The 23,536-nt window shown below is 44.1% G+C and overlaps 2 protein-coding genes across 5 annotated transcripts; one reads left to right on the top strand and one right to left on the bottom strand.

Annotated features, from left to right (window-relative positions):
• Positions 1-499: 499 nt before the first annotated feature.
• Positions 500-12,431, bottom strand: TCEANC2 (transcription elongation factor A N-terminal and central domain containing 2). Of its 3 annotated transcripts, none has more exons than XM_080348901.1 (6): positions 12,307-12,431; positions 10,697-10,834; positions 9,189-9,382; positions 7,164-7,348; positions 6,128-6,193; positions 500-659 (listed from the first exon to the last, which is right to left on the bottom strand). In XM_080348901.1, the coding sequence occupies exons 1-6, from the start codon at positions 12,410-12,412 to the stop codon at positions 611-613; spliced, it is 738 nt and encodes a 245-aa protein (XP_080205027.1). In that variant the 5' UTR covers positions 12,413-12,431; the 3' UTR covers positions 500-610. The 3 variants fall into 3 exon arrangements, with proteins under 3 accessions (XP_080205027.1, XP_080205029.1, XP_080205028.1); XM_080348903.1 differs by lacking the exon at positions 12,307-12,431 and adding an exon at positions 11,722-11,822 and having other exon boundaries at positions 10,697-10,838; XM_080348902.1 differs by lacking the exons at positions 500-659; positions 6,128-6,193 and having other exon boundaries at positions 6,416-7,348.
• A 188-nt stretch (positions 12,432-12,619) lies between these two features.
• Positions 12,620-22,157, top strand: TMEM59 (transmembrane protein 59). 2 transcript variants are annotated; one of them, XM_080348655.1, is made up of 8 exons: positions 12,620-12,827; positions 15,945-16,050; positions 18,172-18,266; positions 18,464-18,616; positions 18,892-18,976; positions 19,279-19,360; positions 20,106-20,214; positions 20,945-22,157. In XM_080348655.1, exons 1-8 carry the CDS (start codon positions 12,639-12,641, stop codon positions 21,098-21,100), a joined length of 975 nt encoding a protein of 324 aa, XP_080204781.1. In that variant the 5' UTR covers positions 12,620-12,638; the 3' UTR covers positions 21,101-22,157. The 2 variants fall into 2 exon arrangements, with proteins under 2 accessions (XP_080204781.1, XP_080204780.1); XM_080348654.1 differs by having other exon boundaries at positions 19,276-19,360; positions 20,945-22,141.
• The last annotated feature ends 1,379 nt before the right edge of the window (positions 22,158-23,536 follow it).

The raw sequence follows: 23,536 nt of genomic DNA, 5'->3' as shown, positions 1-23,536 counted from the left end.
ATGATGCTGCGGATCAGGGGCTATAAACCCAGCTCTGAGGGGTCACTGCACAGGAGATAGCTGTTTGAGGGGCTTCTCCTTTCCAAAGCAATGCTTTGGCTGTGACATGTAGCTTGGGTCCCTCTCCTTCTAGGAATGCTTTATAAACCTCAGGTTTCCATGCCTGGAAAAAACAAAGGAGGTCCTGATGCTTCCTTAAGCAGAAGCATCACACGTTCCGCTTGCTTGTGATTTATGTGGCCTGAGGGGCACAGTGAGATTCTGCTGACTCACATCTTTCTCTCAAAATGAAAATAAAACGGTCAGTGTGTCACCTTGGTGGCTACAGAAAGAAAGAAAGAAAGAAAGAGAAAAGCTTCCTGAACACCAGCTGGGTGCTCATCCCTTACGAGGCAACTGCCCTTTGGTGGTTTATTCTATATAATGATCAGTGAAGTTATCTGAGGTGATGCCTGGGGTGGGAAGGGGAGCCAGAACTGGGGCTGTGGATTGTATGCTCTCACTGTGGGTGTCAGCCGTCCCTGAGCTCACACTGGTTTGGGAGCTCCCCTTGCTCCAGAAGCTGTTCCCCTCTACTCTTGCAGTGAACCATCAGGATGTGTCTTCAGCCTCATGTTGTAGATGTGGTAGCTGGTCTGTTCCCCCATGTCAGGCTCCTGCTGAGGAAAAGGGGGAAATGTATTTAAATGTCTCACTCAGCTCTCCTCTGGTGATTTCTTCCCTCCCCTCATATTCCTCTGCTCAGAGAGTTAGTTGTGTATTTTAAGTTTTTACACTCAAGTTCCACAGCCTGAGACTGGAGTGCAGAGAACTGGCACACTTGTGACACCTGGGGAGCCATGGAGTTATTTTCTTGAGCCAAGCGGGTTTTAGACCTTGCTCCTGGGATTTTTTCCTTCCCCATCAGCGACTCACACCCAGCATTCAGCCATTCAGTCTCCCTACAGTGTTCCTGCATGAGCTGAAGTCTCGTGATCTGAACCAGCAATATGGGAAACAGGACCTGCCACCCTCTTTGGCCTCAGCCACATGCAGACCCCACTCCCTAGCAAACCACAGCCCCTTTCCACGAAGGAGTGGCTAACCCTGCCTCCTTAGGTGGACAATGCCAACCTGCTGTGGGGCATCACTGCCTTGGGGACGCAGGTACCTGCTGGAGACCCCAGCTGTGGTGGCACAGCTGAGGAGGCTGTAGTCAAGCAGCCCTGCCATCTGGGGAAACAGAATGGATCAGGCATATGGACAATTAAAAATGCAATGACGGTGTTCACTGGGAGCTGTTTTCCCAGCTTATTTTAAACCCTGTTTCCTGGTTGTCACAGCCCCAGGGACAGCAGGTTTTCTTCCCCTGCCCACGGGGGGTTTGGTGTGTGGAGGCTGAACGTGGCATTTGCTCGATGATGCATGGGAGAGTTTACAGCTGGATTCTGAGCTTGCAGTCATGCCTCTGCAGCAGGTTTGGGGGTGTGTGGAGTTGACCATGCCTTCCCCTCTCCATCTGGCTCTGCACGTCGCAGCCCTCCTCCTCCTCCTCCTTCCCCGCTCCTCCCCGTCCTCCTCCTCCCCCTCCTCTTTCTTCTCCTCTCTCTGTCCAGGACAGGACTGCGCTGTTTGCAATTTGCATATTTCGTTTTAGGCAAAATGTTGGCCACAGCTTTGGCTTTTTGGTTTTTGCCATTGGGGCTGGCTGTACTGAAGCAACAGCATTTTTCCATTATAGAAGCAGCCTTTACAGGGATATAGCCACTTGCTATATAATAATGTAGAATTAACAAGGATTATCCCATAATCTAGTCTAATTGACAGAGACTGTGGATGTTGTTCAGTGGACTGCCAGCAGAAGAATTAGAGCATCATTAATTGCAGTGTAACCCTGGCATGGGCTTCCCTTTTCTGCACCCTGTGGCATGTCAGAGGCCCCTTGTGCCTCAGTTTCCCCTCCCATGAAATGCCAGTACATCCACCCGAATGGGGCATGGGATTTAACCTACAGTATCAGCACCTGTACGGAGGAGTGTTTAAACAAATGCAGGAGAGCTCTCCAGCTCTTGTGGTATCTGCCACAACACCAGCTCTGCTATAAGAGGGTTCACACATTAGCATTGAAAACACTTTAAAGTGCTGCAGCCATTTAAAGCAGCAAGGGAAGCTCAGTGCTGCTCGTGCTGCGCACTGCATGGACAAGCAAGGGTTTGTTGGCTGCGGGGCTGGGGAGCTCCTCGATGTGTTTTTCTCCCTCTTCTTTTCTGCTTTCCTCCATCCTCACTCTGCTCCAGACCCCAATTTCTGCTCCATCTGATGCTCCTGCCCCATGGTGTGTGAACATACCCTGGGAGGAAAGCTCCCGGAGCCTTGTTCAAATGATCTGGGCTCTCAAAGACATTTCTGGCTGCTCCTTGCCTTAGTGCCTCTTAATCCAGGGCCAGCCTAGCAAGCCCTTCATGTTATAGGTCTGCCAGGGAAGCAAATGAGATCTAAAAGTTTGGGTTCTTTTGTGGAGAAACCTTTGAACAGCCTCTTAAAAGATGAAAAAATGGTGAGCCGCTGTGCTCTTTCTTCTCTGCAGGACAGGGAGGGTCTTGTCTACTCCTGTCTCCTTTCGCCCAAGCAATTTGTGGCAGGACAAAGCTCTCCTGAGCTGTGCCTGCTGGTGGGGAACAGGGCAAGATGTCAGCTGGTGCCTTCCAAAAATTGCTCTTCAGAAGCCAGGGTCAGAAGTTTGCTCTGGCAGGGGTGAATTCCCCTTCCATCCCTCCTGGGGTGACTCTGAGCCCACCCTGTGTTCCCCCAGGGCCAACAGCTCACGTGGGAAGGACAGCAGATGTCCCTCAGCTCCAGAAGGTGCTTCCCTGCTTCCCTTGTCCCTTCGCTGGGTGCAGCAGGTCTCTTTCACCGAAAAAAAAAAAAAAAAATCTATGAGCTGGGCTTAATTTGGTAAGCAGGGGGGAAAAAACCCCTTTTCTCCAGGCTGGGAGGTTTCTTGATTTAATATTTCCCCTGTAAAAAGGGAACCAGCTATTTCAAAGGCACCATGCCAGAGACACCTCGCCCAAGGGAGCCACCGCTCAGCCCTTTCATCCTCCCTTTTAATCTAACAGGGTTTCCCCAGTGTGAAGACAGGAGCTTGTGGAGAGTCCCTGCCTTTGTAACGAGACTTGCTGATACCCTGTGGCTGGTCTGCACAGCAGCTGTCAAGTAAAACCAGAGGAGAAACAGCAGAATTTAGGAGAAATGCGTGCCTGGACCAGTGAGGTCAAATTTAGGATGCATGAGGGGCCCTTTTATCCCCGAACTGGACATGTAACCCATGTGGTGGGGAACCTGAGAAGGTGAAGGTCCTGCAGGACCCCCTGGGAGTAGGTTTGCCACAGGCAAACTGAAGCAGATCAGACATTTCAGAGCCAGGCTAGCCCTGGGAGAGGTGAGCTCTGTAGGGTTCAGGTGCCTGTGCCCTTCCTGACCCTCTATTTCAAGGGATTTCCAGAAATCACACCAGCTGGGAAACAGCCAGTGCTGGCCTCTTGCTTTATCCATGAGCTCCAGTCTCCCCACTGGCTGCACAAGTCAGGGAGGGAAGCGAGAAGGGGCTGAGCTCAGCTTTAGCTGGAGGAGGTGTGAACTGCTCCCTAGGCGCATGACTATGCGTAAATAAATGCAGTTGTATAGGTGAGGTTGCTCCAAGGGGGGAATCTGGTCTTTATAGCATAATTAAAAACTTGATTACTGTCAGGTATTGAGTATCTTCTTGTCACATTCAGCATTGCTCTTTGGGAAAATGAAACCCTGCTTTGGCCTGTTGCTTTTTTCTTTGTCTCTAGTTTTGTTATCCTTGCCCACCTTCCTTTCTGTTTTTGTCTTGAAACCATTCCCTTGTTCTCTGCATTTCACCCTGTGCTGCAGGTCTCAAGTCCAGCCCTCTTGGATCTTTTCCAGTTCCTCCAGACAGTCAGTTTTATGCAAAGCTGAGTCTCTGAATCTTCAGACCATAGGATACTGCCAGCTTTAACATCAAGTTGCAAGAGCTGGACCCAGCGCTATACACTTAGGTCCCTTGGAAAACAAACTGGGCTAAAATATTAGCCATAAAACGGAAGAAATTCACAGGAGAGTTTTCTCCCAGTGTGCACTAACTCTGTATCCCTGAAATTAATTCCCAAAAGAAAAATATTTGGCACGTATTGAGAATGAAGTTAAAAAAACCCCACCTCTGTGATGTGTACCTTGAAGAGCTGAAGGTATCCAAAGTAGATCAAACAAACAAAATCTCTGTTCCCTGAAGGCTGTTCAGAAAAGAAAGGTGTCACGGATGAGGAGAGGGCAGGGAAAAAGTGGCCTGGAAGAGATGGGCACAGCAGAGCTTTGCTTATATCCTAAAACAGAGCCGGATAGTATAAGACAGACTGAGCTTGTGGTTTGCGTGGAGCAGAAGAGCTCACGTGCATCTGAGCTGTTCCCGCTGTCTGCGGGCTCAGCAAGGCACTGGCTGTCCCACACTAACCCTGGGTGATGTTCATGCAGTCTGTAAGGCTACAGTGAATGGATCTCACGGGCCTGCTGACAGCGGCTGGTCTCTCTTTCAGCTTGCACCGCTTCAGATGGGATAAGATGTTGTCAGGTTGTAGTTTTGCTTTTTTCTGAATGCACCTTGAGCACAAGCTTCATGTTCCCTACCATCCTCCTATTCCCTACCATCCTCCTATTCCCTACCATCCTCCTATTCCCTACCATCCTCCTATTCCCTACCATCCTCCTATTCATCCACATATTGCAAACACCACAGGAACTCTCTGGGCCATGGCAGGTGCTTGTTTATATCTACACTGCTCTTGCTGTTAAATTTTACAGTGCTGTGTCATGAATTGGCATATCTTTCATGGGACTGTTTTAAAATTAGTTTAGGATTAGTTTTGGATTAGTCAGCTAATAAGAGGGGAAAGATTGACCCACATCACTTTCCCCTCTCTGAGTTGGTTCCCAGGGCTAAATTGTAAAAACAAAAGTGGATCTCGCTGAGTTGCTGTTTTCAGAATAGAGCTGCCATCACTGTTGAGAAGTTCAGACAGCAACTGTCCTCAGTCGTTACCTGCACTGAAAACAATTTGGGCGATTCCTAGACCTGTATTGCAAACCAGCGCACAGCATAAACTGGCCATGTGTTCAGAACAGCCAAAGTTCTCTGACTGTATCTGACCTGTGTAGGAAACTGCTCTGGCCTGGCTTTCACTAGAAACAGAAGTTCCTAATTTTCAGAATTTTTGCTTTTCACTCATTACCTAAAGAAATAAAACACGGCCCAGCACCAGGAAGAGAAAGATGGAAATAAATACTGCAGGTCTTGGCATTGCAGCTCTGGAAGCAAAACCTGGGTTGTTCATTGATCCCGACCCCCTTCCATGACAGTCCAGGACACATGAATTCAATTACAGCTGCGCAGTTTGAAGTTATTTAAGTGGGAAATAGAGCTGACTACTTGTAAGAAATAAACTGAGGGTTTTCACATCTCTTGCTACAGCCTGGTCAACAAGTGTTAAGTCTTTATTGACCTATTATCCATATAGTCACCACTCACCTGCCTACCAGTTTGTCTCATACTGTCTCCTAACCTCAATTTTCTACAAATGAAATGTCTGTATGCCAGAGCATCACTGTTGTCAGAGAAGCCAGCTGTGTACAGAAAGAAATGGTCTTGAACTGGCCTAAGCAAACAAAATGGGATTTAGATGTTAAGAGAACCTGCAATTATCTAATGAAATTTAGGGAGTTCAACACCTTAGGTAAGTTTTGAGGGTAGGTTTTTTTTTTTTTAGGTTTTAGTGTCCAGCGAAGAAAAAAGTATTTAGCAGGTCCACATGACACTCTGTGCTGTTTTACGGTGAAGATTAACTAGTAGTTTTGCCACTGCATTATTTGTCCTTAAGTGACTCTTCTGAAACAAGAGTGCTGCACACAACTGACCAAAAGACACTTCCTGATGGCAGGTAAGACCTTGATTCCCATGACTATGAAAAGACGGGTTTCACTCATCCCCGTATTTGGTTCTCCCTTCCCTGGTAACTCAGGAAATGGTTTGTGACCAGTTCCCTGTGTACGAACACACACACAGAACAGGGAGCACTTTATTACCTACCAGTAGAGAAACACTGTCTGTTGCAGCCTTAATAACAGCTTATGGAGAACAGGGTGACTTGAGGCACTAAAGAAATCAGAGCAAATATGAAAGGCAAGATTTCTAGATTTTAATAACTAGAAGGAATTAAAATAATTGTTGCTTAAATTTATTCACACACTCATTCTGAACCATGTTCTTTTTGGAGGGGGGAAAAAAAAGCCTTTAAAAGGAGTATTTTGGTTATAACCTGATTTTATTTAGAAAATTCATTTCAAGGTTTTTTCCACGTTACAGTAAGAACAAGCACCACATTTAAATCATGAGTGAGGTATGGAAGTCTGAGTGAGCTGCTCGTTAAACAGCAGAAGCATTAGATAGCACCTATACTCCAGGGCATTCTGTTTTTCACCCCAGAGCTTTAGAAAATGCCCCAAATTGCAGGCTGACTGAGCCTGTAGAATGGTGGATAGCAAGTTACGGAAACCCATTTTGCATCCAGCTCTGGAATGCAGCAAAGGCAAATCACCTGGCTTGGCAGAACAGCTAGCTCTGGCCACAGGCTGGGCCCAGCTGCAGCAGATGTGGCTGATTTACGGTTAACTAGATTTTGCAGTGGATAACTAGGAATCTCCCACTATGGACCAAATACCCTGAATTCCCAGTATTTCGTACCAGCACAGCACAGAGCTGTTCCTTTATGTCACTCAGCTGATAACACCTGAAGATCCACATCAGGGATGGAGCTAAATTGAGGCATGACAAACAGGCAGAAGACAGAAACAGCTAAGTCAGAGATCATTTTGTAGCGGGAAAATATACAGCAGAGTAGAAGAAATGTTTCTTGCAACCAGCCCACACAGATTTCCACCAAGTCAGATCTACAGCACCACTTTCATCATCAGTAGTTCTTGTCTTAGGCAGCCCTGCTCAGAATGGTGACACGAGAGACATGCAGTCAGCACTCCTGCACTCCCCTCCTGACAGAAAGGGCTCCCAGTTCCACAGAGACATGGGCACACAAAGTTCTCACTCAGGATCAAGCACGGCACCTCACTTTTTATGGCTCTGTACAAATGCAGGGACAGTGAGCACGCCAGTCTTGACTTCTGCTCGGATTTCAGGTTTGTGCTTTAATGAGAAGACAAGAGCTCGCACCATTCTGCGATACTGTGCGCTAATGAGACGGGAAGAGAGATGAAAAGCTTCTCGCTCAATATTTTCAGCCAGTGGGTGATCAATCTGAAAACAGCAAAGTATAAAATTAGATCTTTACATTTAATAAGGAGACCAACTGATTGAAATTGGAGTGTGGTGCTTTTCAGTGTTTCTTCATTAATCACCTTAGATTCAAGGAAATCTACTTCCCATCAGAAGTGTAACAGGAAGAGCAATTTAATTCCACCCCAGCAATTAAGGAACCAGGCAACGTGGTCAGTAGCAGGGAACATATCCACATCTCCAGCTGGGTGGCAGTACTTTGCCATCACAACAGGAAACTAATCTGCAACCAGCTTTGGGTATCAAGCTCAACTGCAATTATAAGGTACGTTGTAGTGTCTCCAGAAAGCTCACTTTTGATCTTGCTGATATAAGGTACCTTGGATACCATTTTAAACTTGATTCCAAAAGCAACTCTAAGACATGCCAAACACTTGGCAACTCTGCCTGGTGCTATAAAGGGAAATGTGGGCTCTCTGTGTGTAGAAGGTGGTGTAATTAAGAATGCAGAAAGGGATTTGCTAAATGTTAATTATGTAGTTATTGCTTCAACATGTGCCAAAACCTGTAATTTAGCACAGCTTATAAAAAAAAATCCCCCACCCATCAAGAAAGGGTTTTAATTTCACTTCTGCCTTTTGTGCTGGGGAATCTCCCATGCTTTGCATACAGGAGGCTCCAGTGTGCCAAGTAGTATTCCTCCAAGCCCTTTGCCCACTCTGGTTTTGCTACCTACCCCTAAATTGCCCCTTGGATCTGTTCAGCCCCACCTTCCCTTCTCCTTTTTGTCAGGCTCCCAGGTGTCCTCACTCTCCATTTGCAGGACCTCTGTAGCAAATTGCCTATCTATGTTGCTCATATGCTGCTGCAAGCTCTGTTGATGCAGACCATGGTAGCTGCAGGCCAGAAGAGTTATTTTTCCTTGCTGTGCTTCCAGGTGAGTCCTCTTAAAAGGTAATTCTGCTTTACCCAATATTACTTGTTTTAGGATGGTACCACAGCCTTTATGTCCTGTAGGCTGAGACTTTACTACCAGGCTTATCACCACACACTAATGTACTTTCCAAGAACTAAGCCTGAGACACCGGCCTGGCAAAGGTGAGCTCCCACCTCATTCTTCTGAGGTATTCCCACAGCAAACCATTCTTTTATGCTGCCTTGGTCCAGATGGACTGGAAATTGGAGAGGTTGTTCTCACAGCTAGCAAACACATAGCTTTGAAACTCTTGAGTGCTTATCACTTGACTTGCCATTTAAAGGATAATTAATGAATAAATTAAAAAGGATAATTATTATGGCATTTCATAGACCAAGCAAACTAGTCATTAAGCCTTGCAGCAAAGCCTTGTTCATTTACTTAAAGATACCTGAGGGATCTGGTATTTATCACCATTTTATATACTGTCAACCCTGCCTCTCTGTTTTTGCAATAGATTTAAATTTACAAATGTTTAACTACTTAAATATGAAACACGCAAAAGGTCCCAGTGTTGCTTTCACAGCTGTTAAGTAGAAGGAAAGACTTTCTGTTCTATTAACTTCCTCCTTCTCTTGTGCAGTCCAACTGCAGTAGATCCACAACTATTCTGTTGGCTAGTTATGTAAATGAGAGCAAATACACCTCACAATTAGCATGTTTTTGTGGTTAACAACCCTCCACAAAAAATCTACCTTAAAAACAAAGCTACTTTTAAATAGGGGCTTGCAGAGAATCACTGAAAATAGGAAGCGATCAGCTGGTCTTGTCCCCACCCTGCAGGCAAGACCAATTTTACAGTAGCTGTGCCTGAAAAAAGGTTGTTTAACTTGTTCCTACAAGAAGTAACTCTTTGAGGCAAAGACAAATGGATCTGAATGGTACCTCTAGATCCAGGGCTTCCCAAAGCAGCTTCCGTGCGTTCTTTCTGAAAGCCTCAGTCTTGGGATCGCTCCTGACCTCTATTGAGGGCTTGTTTGAATGGTCTCTGATGAAAGTTCGCCACTCCGTGTAAATATCTTTGGCGAGGCTGGCCACATCGTGATCTGAGTGCTTGCGCATCTTATTCACTGTGTGACCTGGAAAAGTGCAACAGCTTCTTCAGCTTTGGTAGGCGGACAGCATATAATGGACATGAATCAAGTCACATGGGTGCCAAAGCAGCCATACACATTTTTAATTCAAGCAGTGTCAGCAAGACAACCAGGGCATTGATACAAACATAAATATAAAATTAATAGGAATGAAACCTGGAGTTCTCACTCTTTGACTTCAGCAGTGATTTTTGCATGAATAAGTAGCAAGGAATTGACCTATATATATGAAAATTAACTTTTGCAAGTCACCGAGGTGTCAAGAGACATTTATGTAATGCAGGGTTATGTCAATTTTCTACACAGATAATACATCTGGCAAAAGTTTGTAAGATCGGCCTACAAATAACTCTGTTTTTAAACTGGAAACCATTTTAAAGCAGCAGATGGTGGTGATGGCTGTAGCACTGTCACATACAAACATCACAGTGACTTCAGGCAGAATTTTTCCAACCGACAGGGCCTGCAAAGAGGGTTTCCTCTGAGGGGAGACAAAAGGGACCTTCTTTCAGGGGGTATTTCTCTCTGACCACCAGGAGATGTCACTGTTAGGCTTTGGTGGCTCTTCCAGCCCAGCTGTGTTCGGGTAGGCAGTGCGAAGAAAAAATGTTGAGGAAAAGCCCAAATTAGTTGAACGTGGTAAATGAAATTACAATTTGGAAGTAAGGGGAAAGAGGCAGACCATGTCGTCTTTTTTAAGGCAAGAAGGGCTCTTTGAATAGAGAACCAGCTGCTCTAGTTGCAAACAAAGGCTGGCACGACCAGAAAAAGCAGGGATGTGTGGTCTTGCATTATCCCTCACCCAAGTCCTAAGGAAAAGAGTGAGGGCTGTGTCATTTGCACAGAGCTGCCCTCCTGCTGGGGATTTCTCAGTCTGAGGATGCGCTAAGTAGTTCTGGGCCAATCTGAGGAGATTTTTTTGCATGTTCAGAGGATTCAGCCAAGTCAAATAGCTGCGCCAGGTCTCAGATGGTAAGAGAGTGCTCTGCCGTGCCCGTGGAAGACAGCACGAGGAGGAATAAGGCACAGAGGTGCCCAAGAAGAGCTCTTAAAAAATTTGACCATAGAATCATAGACTAGACAGAGTGTTTGGTAATAAGCAGGCAATCTGGGAGGAATTAGAGGACAGCTGACTTTTTCAGTACAAGCTCTGAAAACTGCAGGCTGGATATCAACAATTTTTTATTGGCAGCTACGCTCATGTTTTTAAAAGTTTGCAAGCTACTTCACTTTTATAGTGACAAGCCAAGCAGACACAAGACAGCATAACATTCACAGTCTAGATCAGACACGATGTACCTATTTTTGTTGAAAGTAACACTTCCTTGGAAGGTATTTTCTTCTTTAGCTCTTCCAAAGCTTCAATCAGGTTCTCTTTTGGTTGCCCAGGAAGCTCAAGCATAGACTTCCACCGTTTTATGTCTTCCACAACCACAACTCTCTGGAAAACAGAAAAGCCATTAGGAAAGCAGAATATTCTTATCATAAATGAGGATACTGGCTTCATCTCAGTTAATAGGACTGTTATCAACACACGAATTATTGATTGAGACATTAACCAGGGTACAGAATACATAACAGCTCAGAATGATGGGTATTTGTTTGGGATTAGTGCCCTGCTGCAAATTAAGACAGGAGAAACCAGAAGGCAAAGTGAGATGCTTAACCTTCATCTGCCAAACTTAGGGCATGCAAAAGCAAATGTCTGCTGGAAGTGTTTTGAACTTAAGGAGTCCATTGTATAACTGTCTTTTAATAGAAAAAAGGGATAAGAGGGGGGCAGCTAATCATCTTCAGCAGCTTGACAGAATCCGAATCCTGCTCAGAATTGCTTTAAATTTAATATAATGACAGCAGAGAAAGAATTAGGGAGCACAAGCACAAACTCAGGCACACTGGATGTTTGCACGTTTTTCATCCAAACTGGTTTTGACACAGATGTTGACAGAATGGGCTGCAAAGAGCATAAGTCTCATGTTTCAGATGTGAAACATCTTGCGAAGTTTGAGCAACGGTCAGACAACTGGGGTGCTTTGTGCACCATTCTTTTGCTTTCTGCCTTATGTTACTAAGCTATTTGGTGCAACAAATGCTTTCTCACTCTGTTTCTACAAAGAGGTGGCAAAGAGGGGCTGAGCTGTTATGCAGGTCTCACACAGGATCACTGTGCAACCAACAGAAGGGCTCTCCTTGCTGGGGAGAGAAGCGAACCAGCTGCTGAACCCAAACTGTGTGCCCAACCTGATCCGTCTTGGTTGAGGAACCCCCTTTCAGTGCTGCAGGGCCCTCTACACCTTTCTAACTCCATTTCCTAGTGCACCCACCCTGCTCTTGGTGAAGATGCCATCTGAGCGCTGTGAAGATTTTGGTGAAGAACCAGAACCACAGGTGAACCCCTACTGCTGCTGGGATGGCATGCAGGGATTAACGTCTTCCCTGGCCACAGAAGGACATCAGTTTGGGTTTAATTTACCAAAAGTTCATCCCGCTGACAACCCCCAGGTCCGCGCAGAGGCTGGTGAAGGCCTGACCCCCTTTATAGAATGTCCTGAGTTGGCAGGGACACACAAGGATCATCGAGTCCAACTGCTGTCCCTGCACAGGACACCCCACAGCTCACACCTTGTGTCTGAGGGTGTTGTCCGGTCTCTTCTTGAACACTGTCAGGCTTGGGGCCGTGACACCTCCCTGGGGAGCCTGTTCCAGTGCTCCACCACTCTCTGGGTAAAGAACCTTTTCCTAATGTCCAACCTAAACCTCCCTTTCTTCAGCCCTAGGTGCCTTAGGCCCAGCCTGGCTTCTCCCGGGGTGCTCCCGCCACCCCTGCACCCCGCACCGGAGAAGGCCTCGCAGCAGCACCTCCCCTCAGGCTGAGGCGAGCCGTGCCCCACCACCCCCCGCCCAGTGACCTGCCTTGAGGGACTCAAGGGTGACCTGCCGGTAGGCGCGGGGCGCCGGCCCGGCCCGGCGGGGGCTCTCCGGACCGCGGGCCCTGCGCACCAGGAACCGCTCCATCCTCCCGCCCCGGAGCGGGGCCGCTCGCCCGACCTCCCGGAAGCCGCAGCCCCCTCCCTCGCGCCCGTGTAGTTCCCGCCGCTGGTGATGCCCTATGGGATGGCTGGGGCCGCCCCGCGGAGCGGACTACATCTCCCAGCAGGCACCGCGCGGGGCGGAGGGGGTTCATCTCGCGAGAGTCCCTCAGCACCCGCTCCCGGCAGTGGGGTCCTGCGGGAGGAGCAAGATGGCGGCGCGGCGGGGCGGTCCGCTCTGCCTCCCTCTGGCCCTGGTGCTCCTGGCGGGCAGCAGCGGTGTTTGGGCGGCCGCGCCGTTACCCGCCGCCTCGTCCGAGGCTTTTGACTCCGTGCTGGGCAACACGGCGTCGTGTCACCGCGCCTGCCAGCTGACCTACTCCCTGCACACCTACCCCAAGGTACGGGCGGGCCCCCGGCGGCGGCTGGGCCCTGCCCGGGCTCGGCCCCGCTCTCTCCTCCCTCCCCCGGGGCTGTGCTGGGGGCTGGCGGGCAGTAGGGCCTCGGGCTCCCCTTCCCCGGTCTCCAGCCGCCCCTGTGCCCCCGCAGCCCCATCTCCTGTTTTCTTCCTCCTTGTGCGCCGCACTGACAGGGCATGATAGTGTAAAATCGGCAGAGTAACGAGCTCTTAAACCCACGTTTTAGGGTTTTAAAAGTAGCATTTCTTTATTCAGCTCCGGGCTCGGACCGGGAGTGTCCCTCCATAGGTCTGCCGCTGACTAGTTGGTCATACATGGCTTATATTGACAGAAAAATTACATATTCATTACAATTCTTGACAACCATTGGCACATTCCACACCTGTTCTAACACAAGCTATCTGTTTAAGCGATGCTAAGTAACATTCGCATGTTTATCAGTTATTTCTCAGTTACCAGTTTTAAAAGAATATGTCATAAGTCTATGTCAGTTTTAAGAATAGGGTATGGTTACTAAGTACAAAGATTCTATGGTTGCAAGGTCTGCTTATACAAAGATTCTATGGTTACGAGGTTGGTTAATTTTTAAAGGTTGCTACCTTAATGTTCTCCTAAACTGAATTCTATAATTGCCTAAAATACAGTCTAGTAATTAGAAATACAGGTATCAGACATACCTAGGATTTTCTGTTTTTCAAGATATGTCCCTGTGCATGTTCTCTCAAGCAACACTGGATGTGCAGAAGCAAATATGAACACAAAAGGAGCTCATGCTCAAGCGCAGCCTGTGGCAGGGCTGCTGTGGTGTTGGCTTGTCTGGCTTAGATTGTCGTCTGATGAACGCAGGGAATGCAGTGGCTTCTCTAAAGATAGTTTTTTCGTTTTGAAAATAGGTGGTTAGGCTGTAGCTAGCCAAAGAAATGCTGCTTACAAAGTATAGCTTTCTTAGTCCTGGGTGCTTTTGTGGATTTTGGTTGGGGTTTTTTTTCCTGCCTTTTTTACTCCTGTTCCTAAAGAGGCAACTGTGGTTTGACTTAGGCTGTTCCAGAAGTTTTGGGCACTAAAGCTCTGCTGTGTTCATGACAGGCCAGAGATCCTGAGCCAGGACACCAGTGTGACACTTGGGTGTTAAAGGATGAAGTGTAAATGGTGATTAACAAATAGCTAGTCAGAATGTGCAAACTGTGTTTTGATACACGTGTATGGACTTTTTTTTTCATCTCATGATAAACTACTGAAATAGTGTCTGTTGGGAATCTAATTTCATAGTCCGGAGTTTGCTGTTGGTTCAAATCTTTGTAAACCTTTTCTGGTTTGAATTTGGAAAATTATAATCAAAAATCTCATCTTTCCTTGTCCTTCCTTGGCAATATGCTGCGTTATCAGCTGTAGCTCTGGAGCAGATTGAACTGTAAATGATGGGAGCTCTTACCCCCTTTTTGAGATTTCAGACGAGGGCAGCAGGCAAATGGGTGACAGTGTCGGGTCATAGGGCTTTGCTTTCATGTGGTACTTAAATCAGATTTTGTGACTTGAGCTGACACTGGTATCCCCACACAGAGAAGTACCAGGGAGTTACGTGGAATGCAAGTAAACGTATCTGTAGTCATGGCGTGTTTTGGGACCTACATGTGATGGGAGTGAGAAGAGCTAAAACTGAGAAATTAAGACTAAACATTATCCTAATATATTTCCATACTGTTGTGCCACAGTACTCTTGTTTCTCTTACAAGCTTCTTTCAAGTTCAGGGAAAGCTGATATTTCTGTGATCTTTACTGTATTTTTGAATTATTAGTTTGTGTTTTTGCAGCTGTCAAATAAAACAGCCATCTTCTCTTTTATTAATTTGGTATTTGTCCTGTTTATCACAAAATTACTGGTGGAATTGAAGGGAGCTGCTTTAGTTGTAATTGGAAAGTAAGACAAGCTTCAGTAAGATTTTTATGGAAGACTGTCATAGAAATCTGTCTGCTAAAGCTAATTCTATCTGGATATCAAATTACAACATGTGTTTTCTGCAACGCGTAACTATCTTGGCCACCTTGTCAGTGTTCTCAGAGCTAAGTTTTAATTTACACTCACACTTCTGTACTTTTGTGCCTTTAAAGCATGTGAATGTATGATGTCAGAGACAAACAACGGCCAGTTAATTTGCAGTAGGTTATACAGTAAGGTGTGGTATGTTTGTTTTATTTTTTTTCCTTTAATTAATTCCGAGCCCATTTTCCACTGGTACAGCAACTGGCTGCCGTCACTTGAGTGGGTACGTCACTGGTAGTTCCGATGGATCGATTCACGAGAGGGTGTGATGAGAAGCAGGAGCACTCATGTAATAGGGGCTTTAGTTCTGCAACACGGCGAGCACAGTGTGTGAAACGTACACATCCACCCCTTTGGGGCTGTGGACAGAAGAAATAGGAGATTTTCTGTATTTGCATAATTTGAATAGTAGTGGTGAGGAGGTGGTTTTCCCCTTTAGTCCAATGTAATAAATAAGAATGTAGGTTTGTGGAACAAGTTTGTCAAGCAGACAGTTGACCAGGTTACTCGGATAGTACACCAGAAGATAATATCTTATTTGGACCATTCTGTGGTAGTGCTGATTAGAGTTAGGTAGATACATTGTAATACATTGACAAAATCGATCTTTTTTTGTCTTCTCCTGCTGGGTTCTACAGTTTAAGTTCAGAGATGGAAGACTATTTACAGTTTGTAGGGTTAAATGTCAGTAAATCTTTTACACCTGTATGTCCTTTAAAAACCAATACTTTAAAAAAAAATGCAGTGCAACTTTGCTTGCAATTTGTAGGACTGGAATTGCAAAACAGAATTTGCTGTTCCAGGCCTGCCCCACCACAGAATAGAGAGCTCTGTTTGAAATAAATCAGTAGTTATGTCGGTGTTAAAGAGCTGTAGTTTGGCTTTATTCCAGATCATCCAGAGTGTCAGGTTTAGCTGGCTTGTAGGTCTACTGGAGGCATGGAGGATGTTTCTCTGGTGGATGGCTTTTTATAGCAGTTGCAAAAAAAAAGTTGTTTATTTTCTGACAATTTATTCTTGAATGGAGAAATGTAAGTCTTTTTTTTGTGCCTTCCCAGGAAGAGGAACTGTACGCGTGCCAGCGAGGCTGCAGACTGTTTTCCATTTGTCAGTTTGTGGACGACGGCATCGATTTGAATCGAACCAAACAGGAATGTGACTCTGGTAAGACGTCAGTACGTTTCAACAACGCTGTAGACACATAATGGAGGGAAGAGCAGGAACGTGTAAAAGGGTGTGCTTAAATTGGTGGGATTACTTCAGTTGCTTTCTGGAGGGTTTTTTTTAACAAATTCTTGAAGTTTATGTTCAGGATACAAAAAAAAAAAATCTCAGGGAAAGGATATCTGTTCTCTGTGAGTTTCTCCTTACCTGATACTTAGTGTTACTATTATCCTGAATTTCTTACGTATCACCTGTCATTGTAAATAGATTAGAAACACTTTATTTTACTATAAAGAGTTTGTCATGGAAAACACAAAATGGATGGGGAAAAATCCAGTCAAATTAACACTTTTCCTTTAATAATTCCATGTGACAATTGGTCACATTTACAATTCCTAACAAACTTGTGTGTAGAAGTGAAATGTTTAGCTGGAATAAGAGCACAGATCTTAATCTGCTCTCTGCCTTGTAACTTGTGGTCTGAGCCACATCCTGAGGTTTACCTACAGCTAAACTCTTGGGGATGAGGTGCATGTTTTGTTTGAGTTAGGCCAGTAAATACTTGTGACTAATTCTCTCAGGTTATCTGTGTTAGGGCAAACATTTCATAGTGGATCTGAGATATGTGTACTATAGGCCAATTAATACTATTTTTGGAATTTTGTAGAACTTTCATCTGAGAATATTGGATGTTATGTTAATTGGAAATTATTCAGAGAGTAAGTGGGACATAACCATCCGAAGCAGGAAAGGCGGAAGCTCTTAGTCTATAATTAAGCACCAAGGAAGCACTCAAAGGAGGCTTTTATCCTTTCAGTAGGTCATAAAAACAAGAGGCCCAGTGGCTAGCTAAGCGAGCTGATGGAAGGTAGGGAAGCAGAAAGCCTGACATGCAAAGGTGCCAACGTGATACAAAGCTGCATGAAATACTCTAGAAATGAGCTAATGCTCTAGTCTGTCATACACTGTATGTGGCTGTGATACAGCACGTCAATCGAGTTGTCAAACCACACAGGAAAGAGTGCCATAAAAAAGGGTAGTGTGGCAATAGACCACATGTAGAGGTAACTGAACAGTTGCTTACTTTCTGGTTTCACTCTCCTTCCCGAGGCTGTTGTCTTTTGCTGGCTTCTGTTCCATAATCTGTTACACTGCTTGGTGCCCTGACTAAGTGTTCTGTGCTTGGCAAGATACATCTTGGCTGATCTGCTGCATTCTGTCTTCTGATGCTTCTTTATTTCTACAAACAGTAGTTTGGTGGCAGTTTTACCATGGAATTGCTGTTCAGGTGCTGTGAGCTGCATACTCAGGTGTTTCAGTGTTGATGCTCTGTTCTTCTTAGCCTATATGATTGTTCATTTGTTCTTGGGGATAATTGGGAAAGCTACTGTCCTCTGTGTTGCTGCATGGTTTGAGTCTTATTTCAGGTAGTGCTGCACCATTGTCACAAACACTTTACTGTTTTGAAGAAGAGCTATGCCTATATGTTGTCTGCCCAATATCTCTATGGGCAGAATAATCTAAATTACTCAAAGAGAATAATTTCTTTGTCTTTATGGTCTCTAGTGAAAAATTAATAGAAATATTCCATAAAACAAAGAGGTGGCTTCATTTTTCATTAAAAAATATTCCATAATACTTTCAATGCAGTTTCTGTATTCCTTACAGTACCAGGAAAATGCTCCTTTGGTTTTCCTGTGACTTCTGCTGTTACCACTAAGGGATTTAATGGACTGATGGTCCCTCTCTTCTTTTTAGGATTCCAGCTCTGTTCTCAGAGATTAAAAAAAAAAAATCATGTTTGTGTGATGTGTGGAGGAAAAACTATAGCGGTAGTGGGAGGATCAGTGAAAACTTGCATCCTTGATTTTGTCCAGAGTAACATTTCTGATCGGTTGCACTCAGATTTCAGCTACCTCATCTGTCTGTGCTTGGAGTCCTTAAACTTCATTAGACGTCAGAGCAAATGGTACCCTTGGAGCCGTTGCCATCTCTTTCCCTACAAATGGGATTGTCAGTCTTTCAACTGCTGCTTTGTTTCTGGTCCAACTTATACTGAAAATGTTTTCTTAACTGAAATGCAGAATTTATCTTCTCATTTGGGGAACTTCTTCCCTGCAGCCTGTACTGAAGCATACTCCCAATCTGATGAACAATATGCTTGCCATCTTGGATGCCAGAACCAATTGCCATTTGCTGAGTTAAGGCAAGAGCAAGTAAGTAGTTGACATGTTTCTCAAATACCACCTACTTGTTTTCTGTTCAGCGGGTGTCTTCTTTAAATTTCTTCAAATGGAAAATAACTCTTCCTAAGGACTGAAATCTAGACAGGAGGTGAGGGGTTAGTGAAAACACAACTTCTGTCCTTTTAGTGTAAAAACAAACGGAAAACCAGTTAATGTTATATTTGCAGTTAATGTCCCTGATGCCAAGAATTCATCTCCTCTTTCCTCTGACACTGGTGAGATCATTCTGGAGTGACATGATGGATTCAGCTCAGAGCTTCATAACATCCTCATGGACTTTCTACCTTCAAGCAGATGATGGCAAAATTGTCATATTCCAGGTGCTTGACTTTTTTGTTGAGATTAAGGTGTCGTGGCTGCTAAATGTTCAACTCTGCTCCTTCCAGTCACAGAAAAGACTATGAGGCACTATCAGAGGTGTTTAGTTTTTTTATAGTATTTAACTGCCCTTATGGCCAGTGGAGGGGGGCGGAAATTAAACTTATGTGAATAGTGCATGTCTTAGGGTTAACTTTGTATTAGTTCTGAAAATGTAAACGATTACAATCAGTGGAAGCCAGATAGCAAGATCTCCTAACTCCTTATTTTGTTTTAGTCAAAGCCAGAAGTACAGTATGTTCCACAGCTTGATCAGGAAACTGGAGACACAAGAGGATCCTTGTCGCTGAGTAAAACAGCTTGTAAGTTGTTCTTTGTGCTTTGGAAGAGCAAACACAAATATTCCCTGTCACGAAAAAAAAAAAGTTGCAGGTGGCACATGGAAGTGAATTTTTAGAAAGCTGAAATATAATTGTTTGCACTGTAGACTGCACTGTGTACACTTAGCAAAGTCTGTGGTAGAAAGCAAGCTCTGCTGGAAATAGAAACATGCAAGGGCCACTTTAAAAGCTTCCTTTTATGCTCTGTATAGACAAACTGTGGTGTTTGGGTCTTCTCTCTCGTTGGTCTCCTGACCGCTCTTTCTGCTCTCATATTCCAGCAGACCTACGTCCAGGAAGTTCACAGACATACCGAGGACTTTTTGAAGAGCGAGAAAATGACAGCTTTTTCAAGTGTCTTTCTATGTATGTATATTCTAGAATGTCTGTACCTAGTAAGGGGATAATGGCCTTTCCTCTGTGTGTACAGGGACACTGTTACAAGATCTCAAAGTGCGCCAGGTCTGCTAGGTTCAGGGTGCATAGCAGTTAAAATTGTGTATCTGACTGTTATTGCTATTTTTTGGTGCTGGGCCCGTGTTATTTGCAGGCTTTTCTGCCAACTTTGATTCTCCTTTTCATTTCAACTGAACATATCAATAATTTCCTACACTGTTTTTTTGAGCGTGTTCTACAAACTGTTTAATCAATACTGTGTGTTGCCTGTTGTTTAGCTCTGAATATATTTCAGGGCAAAGCACTGGTTTGGAATTATCTGGTATGAAATAAGACACTTTTTTGTCTGATTTCCAGGCTGAAATATCCAGTGTATCTTTAAAACTTCGCTGAAGATCAGCATGATGGCTCTTCTTTCCCTTACTCTGATTTCTTTCTCTTTAAAATTTTACACATGAAGGATCAGTGAATTGCACCCCAAATGTGTTAACAGAAAAATCTGGTTTTAAAATTGTAAGTGGGAAGATGCTTAGCAAGTCTTGTGTCTTTCAAGTCGGGTAATAAATAGGCACTCGGATACCCAAGAGTCTGCAATGGGCCTTGTAGCTGGAACAGCTACGTGCATCAGCAGGAAATGCAGTCAAACTGAACTTTTTAGAGAGTCCATTGTCTTCTTTTCAGTGTGTGAAATCTAGTTATGTTCTTTTCGTTTCAGAAACTCCAGTTGGATTTTAACCACTACACTCGTCCTGTCAGTGTTTGTGCTGCTCTGGATTTGTTGTGCAACTGTAGCTACAGCTGTAGAGCAATATGTTCCATCTGAGGTAATTCTATTTTATAACTTCCAATATTTTGAATTTATTCATTATATTGCTTTTAGGTTACAGCTGTCTAGAGACTAAGAAACATTTAGGGGGACATGCAGCTAGAAAGAGGGGGTTTCCTATTTTGCTGATGTGGTTAGCAAACAAGATTTGTTATTTAAATGACAGTTTTATAGCTGAACAATTCTTGCCAGTTCCTGTGGCTGATCCTTACTCAGGCAACTCAGGTGTGATGTCATTTGGTTTGTCGCTCTCTCAACAAACTTCAGACTACTCTGAACAAATGGAGGCTGCTTCTAATTTCTCTGGGAATAAAGCTGTACTGAGGGGCGGATGGTGTAGGCGGAACCCCATATGGGTTTAATCCAGGAGGATCAATCAGCATGTTATTGGTGAGCACCAAGAGTCTGATCAGGGGGGGAACTGGCTGAACCAGCATCCTTTGTGCCTAGAGAGTTCCCCGCACTTCTGAAATCAGACTTACAGTATTTGCAAACTAAAGGAGCTGGTACACAGGAGCTGTATCTACTGTTGTTCTGGCAGATCTAATACATTTATTTTGGACTCAAATCTAATCCCAGCCATAGATTTCAGATGTTACAGATAGTCTGGGCTAACTCTTGGTGAAGGCTGCAGCTGTTGGAACCATGAATGTAGTTGGATAATGAAATGCATTTTATTCACAGTATGGAGAGTCTTTGTCTTAAAGTAAATTGTTTAAATATTTCAGAAGCTGAGCATCTATGGAGATTTGGAATACATGAACGAACAAAAACTGAACAGATATCCATCCTCTGCACTTGTTGTGGTCAGATGCAACACTGAGGAACATGAAGAAGCAGGACCTCTTCCTACAAAAGTCAATCTGGCTCAGTCAGCAATTTAAAAAGGCTCCATTTGATCCAATAGACTAATTCTAACAGAGCTAGCAACTCCTGATTGTTCGTGGTGGTTCTTCAGATAAGAAGCTTAGCAGCCAATGTTTAAATGCAAATAAAGTTACAGAATCAACAGATGTCATGGGATTTTGTTTTCAACCAGTAGTGAAGATTCAGTCATCTTGAATTTGTTTCCAGACCTAATCACTTTTCACTGGTGTTTGCTATGTGTCTTTTTGCTTATAAAAGCTGTAAGCTTGTTTTCCATACTTCTGCCGTGACACTTTCAAACTTATTTGTGTGTTATAGGATGTAATGTGTACATTCAGAGTTAGCTTTGTAAAGATATAAGAAATTTTAAGTAGGCAGGAGATGCCTTTTTAGTGTTGCACTTTCTGTTGTAGTTAAGAGAAAATATTATAAAATTATCTGCTGAATTTTTGTACTTGTTCATGTTCCATGCACAAACAACCCTGTCTCCAAACATAGAAATCTCTTTTTTTCTACAGCACGGCAATATCCAAGATGGAAAGCATTTGTGGGGTATTGTAGGCTAGAATTCAGGTTGTGAAAGATGGAAACTTTGTTAAAACTTATAGACATATCCCTGCACACACAGAACATAACATGGTCAATTATTCTGTCAAACTTTAGCCTTTAAGTCTTAAATTGCTTGTAAAGTTAGCACCTGTGTTTTCAGAAGAAATTCTACTTTCTAGATTAACTATTCTAGTCTTCTAAGTTTATTTACAGAAACAAGTTGATTCCTGAGAGATGCGAACAGACAAATAAAATTGACTGTATAGAAAATGTTGACTGTGTAGCTTTTGGTATGGTTAATTATTGACAAGAATATATTCGTTACGAAAACCTGTCTTGAGCGTTCCTCTCTTGGGCAGTGTGACCTGATTTTGCTGTATGAGTCACTAACAATGACAACTAACAATGTCCCTCATATTTCTAACTTATTTTTGCGCCTCTTTTCTTTGAGATGACTACATGCTGATGCCCATAGCATTGGCAAGCTGAGGATGTATGTGATTTATTTTAAGGGCTCTGGGTTTGAAAGTTGACTCAAATGCATGATCTCCAGCTCATTTTGTTGATTATACAGAACTCCCTTGAAAGTTTAAAAGGGAGACAGAACCAAACAACACCTCTTCAGGTTTCAAATTCTGGTGAGAACTGTAGCAGTGCTGGAGGATACAGTATGTGTTCCTTCACTGTTAAAACTGGTTCGATAGTTGTTCCTAACTTGGCTGTAACACTGGTGGTTGTGTAACTACAGATGATGGAGCTGCACAGGGGTCATTAAACAAGAATATGCATTAAGTGGTCCATACTTGCTGCTGAAAAGCTCAGTGTCGATGCACTCAAGCAGGTTTTCTGTCAATGAGGTTAAGGCCACTAAGAGATGTTTAAGCAGACTTGTATCAACATGCAGAAATTGCAAGTTGAAGTCTTAAATTAGTGGTACCTCTTCAGGCAAAATTCTTCAGTGGGACAACATGGTTGCCCAGAAATTTGAGAGCCAGCAGCCACTGGCAGGTACCTTTGTGTCAGTGGCATTATTGCAAAGGCCTCAGGCATGACTTACTGTGAAAATCCATGGTATGATGTTTTCAGAACAGTGTTCACATGTGCAATCAGGCGGGAAATCCCTCTGCAGTAGTGATTCCATTGAGGTGTGTGTTCCTGCTCATATAGAGCAAACCTCAATATCTCAATGCACAGCCCCATTTCAGTGCAGGATGCCAGTGTTGGGCTTCAGGAGGTATCAAATGTGATGCGTGCAACAGATATTTACATTTATTTTTAAGTATGAACTATACTTCAGTGATTATTGCCTGTCACCTTTGCACTGTTTTGTTTGGGGTTGCCTTTTCAGAAGTGATTTTAGAAATCACAGTTTTTCCAACTATTTAAATGTTTTCAAGTCTGTTAAAATGTTTTCCTGTACTATTGCATGTAACTGCAGAGTGTTACAGCTTCATGAAAACGTGGTGCTTTGCTGGTTTGAGGTGTATACAGCACAGCCTCTGTCATGTTGATGATTTCACAAAACTTTCTCTTCCAAAACATTTGACTTTGTTGCTCACATTCCTTGGTTTGAGTTAAACCACTTCTGCTTTCATTTGGTGTTTTATCTGTCTACAACAAAGGAAGAAAACTCAATAGAAGTTTTACATGGTTTGGTTTTTTTGTTTGCTGTTTAATGACGTTTGAGGTAAATAATTGTGCAGTGAAGCCAGTGATTTGATCATGTGCAGTTAGGTCACAGGACACTCTGCTGCTGGCAATCTGTCACTTGGCACTGCTGTTCCCAGAGTGAGCCGGAGGATGAAGAATTTGCTCAGTGCTGTACTTGTAAGCTCTTGTCAAAGGATCTTCCCTCAGTCAAATGAGAGGTTGGCTAGGCTACAGCAATTGAACCGTTTCTCAAG

The sequence above is a fragment of the Nesoenas mayeri genome (genome assembly GCF_963082525.1).
Source record: "Nesoenas mayeri genome assembly, chromosome: 8".
Classification (NCBI taxonomy): Eukaryota; Metazoa; Chordata; class Aves; order Columbiformes; family Columbidae; genus Nesoenas; species Nesoenas mayeri.
The sequence above is the reverse complement of the archived record's forward strand: the minus strand, read 5'-3'. Positions and strand labels throughout refer to the sequence as shown.

Bases quoted from the DNA above. Each gene is read 5' to 3' on its own strand.
- TMEM59 (XM_080348654.1), top strand. From the start codon at position 12,639: ATGGCGGCGCGGCGGGGCGGTCCGCTCTGCCTCCCTCTGGCCCTGGTG. The intron at 16,051-18,171 runs GTAAGACGTCAG...TCTTCCCTGCAG, and splicing joins CAAACAGGAATGTGACTCTG to CCTGTACTGAAGCATACTCC. The intron at 18,617-18,891 runs GTGCTTGACTTT...ATTTTGTTTTAG, and splicing joins GCAAAATTGTCATATTCCAG to TCAAAGCCAGAAGTACAGTA.
- TCEANC2 (XM_080348901.1), bottom strand. From the start codon at position 12,412: ATGGAGCGGTTCCTGGTGCGCAGGGCCCGCGGTCCGGAGAGCCCCCGC. The intron at 7,349-9,188 runs GTACCATTCAGA...TGCTGTTTTCAG, and splicing joins GGGAAGCCCTGGATCTAGAG to ATTGATCACCCACTGGCTGA. The intron at 6,194-7,163 runs GTGAGGTGCCGT...TGATTTCTTTAG, and splicing joins TTTGTACAGAGCCATAAAAA to TGCCTCAAGTCACCCTGTTC.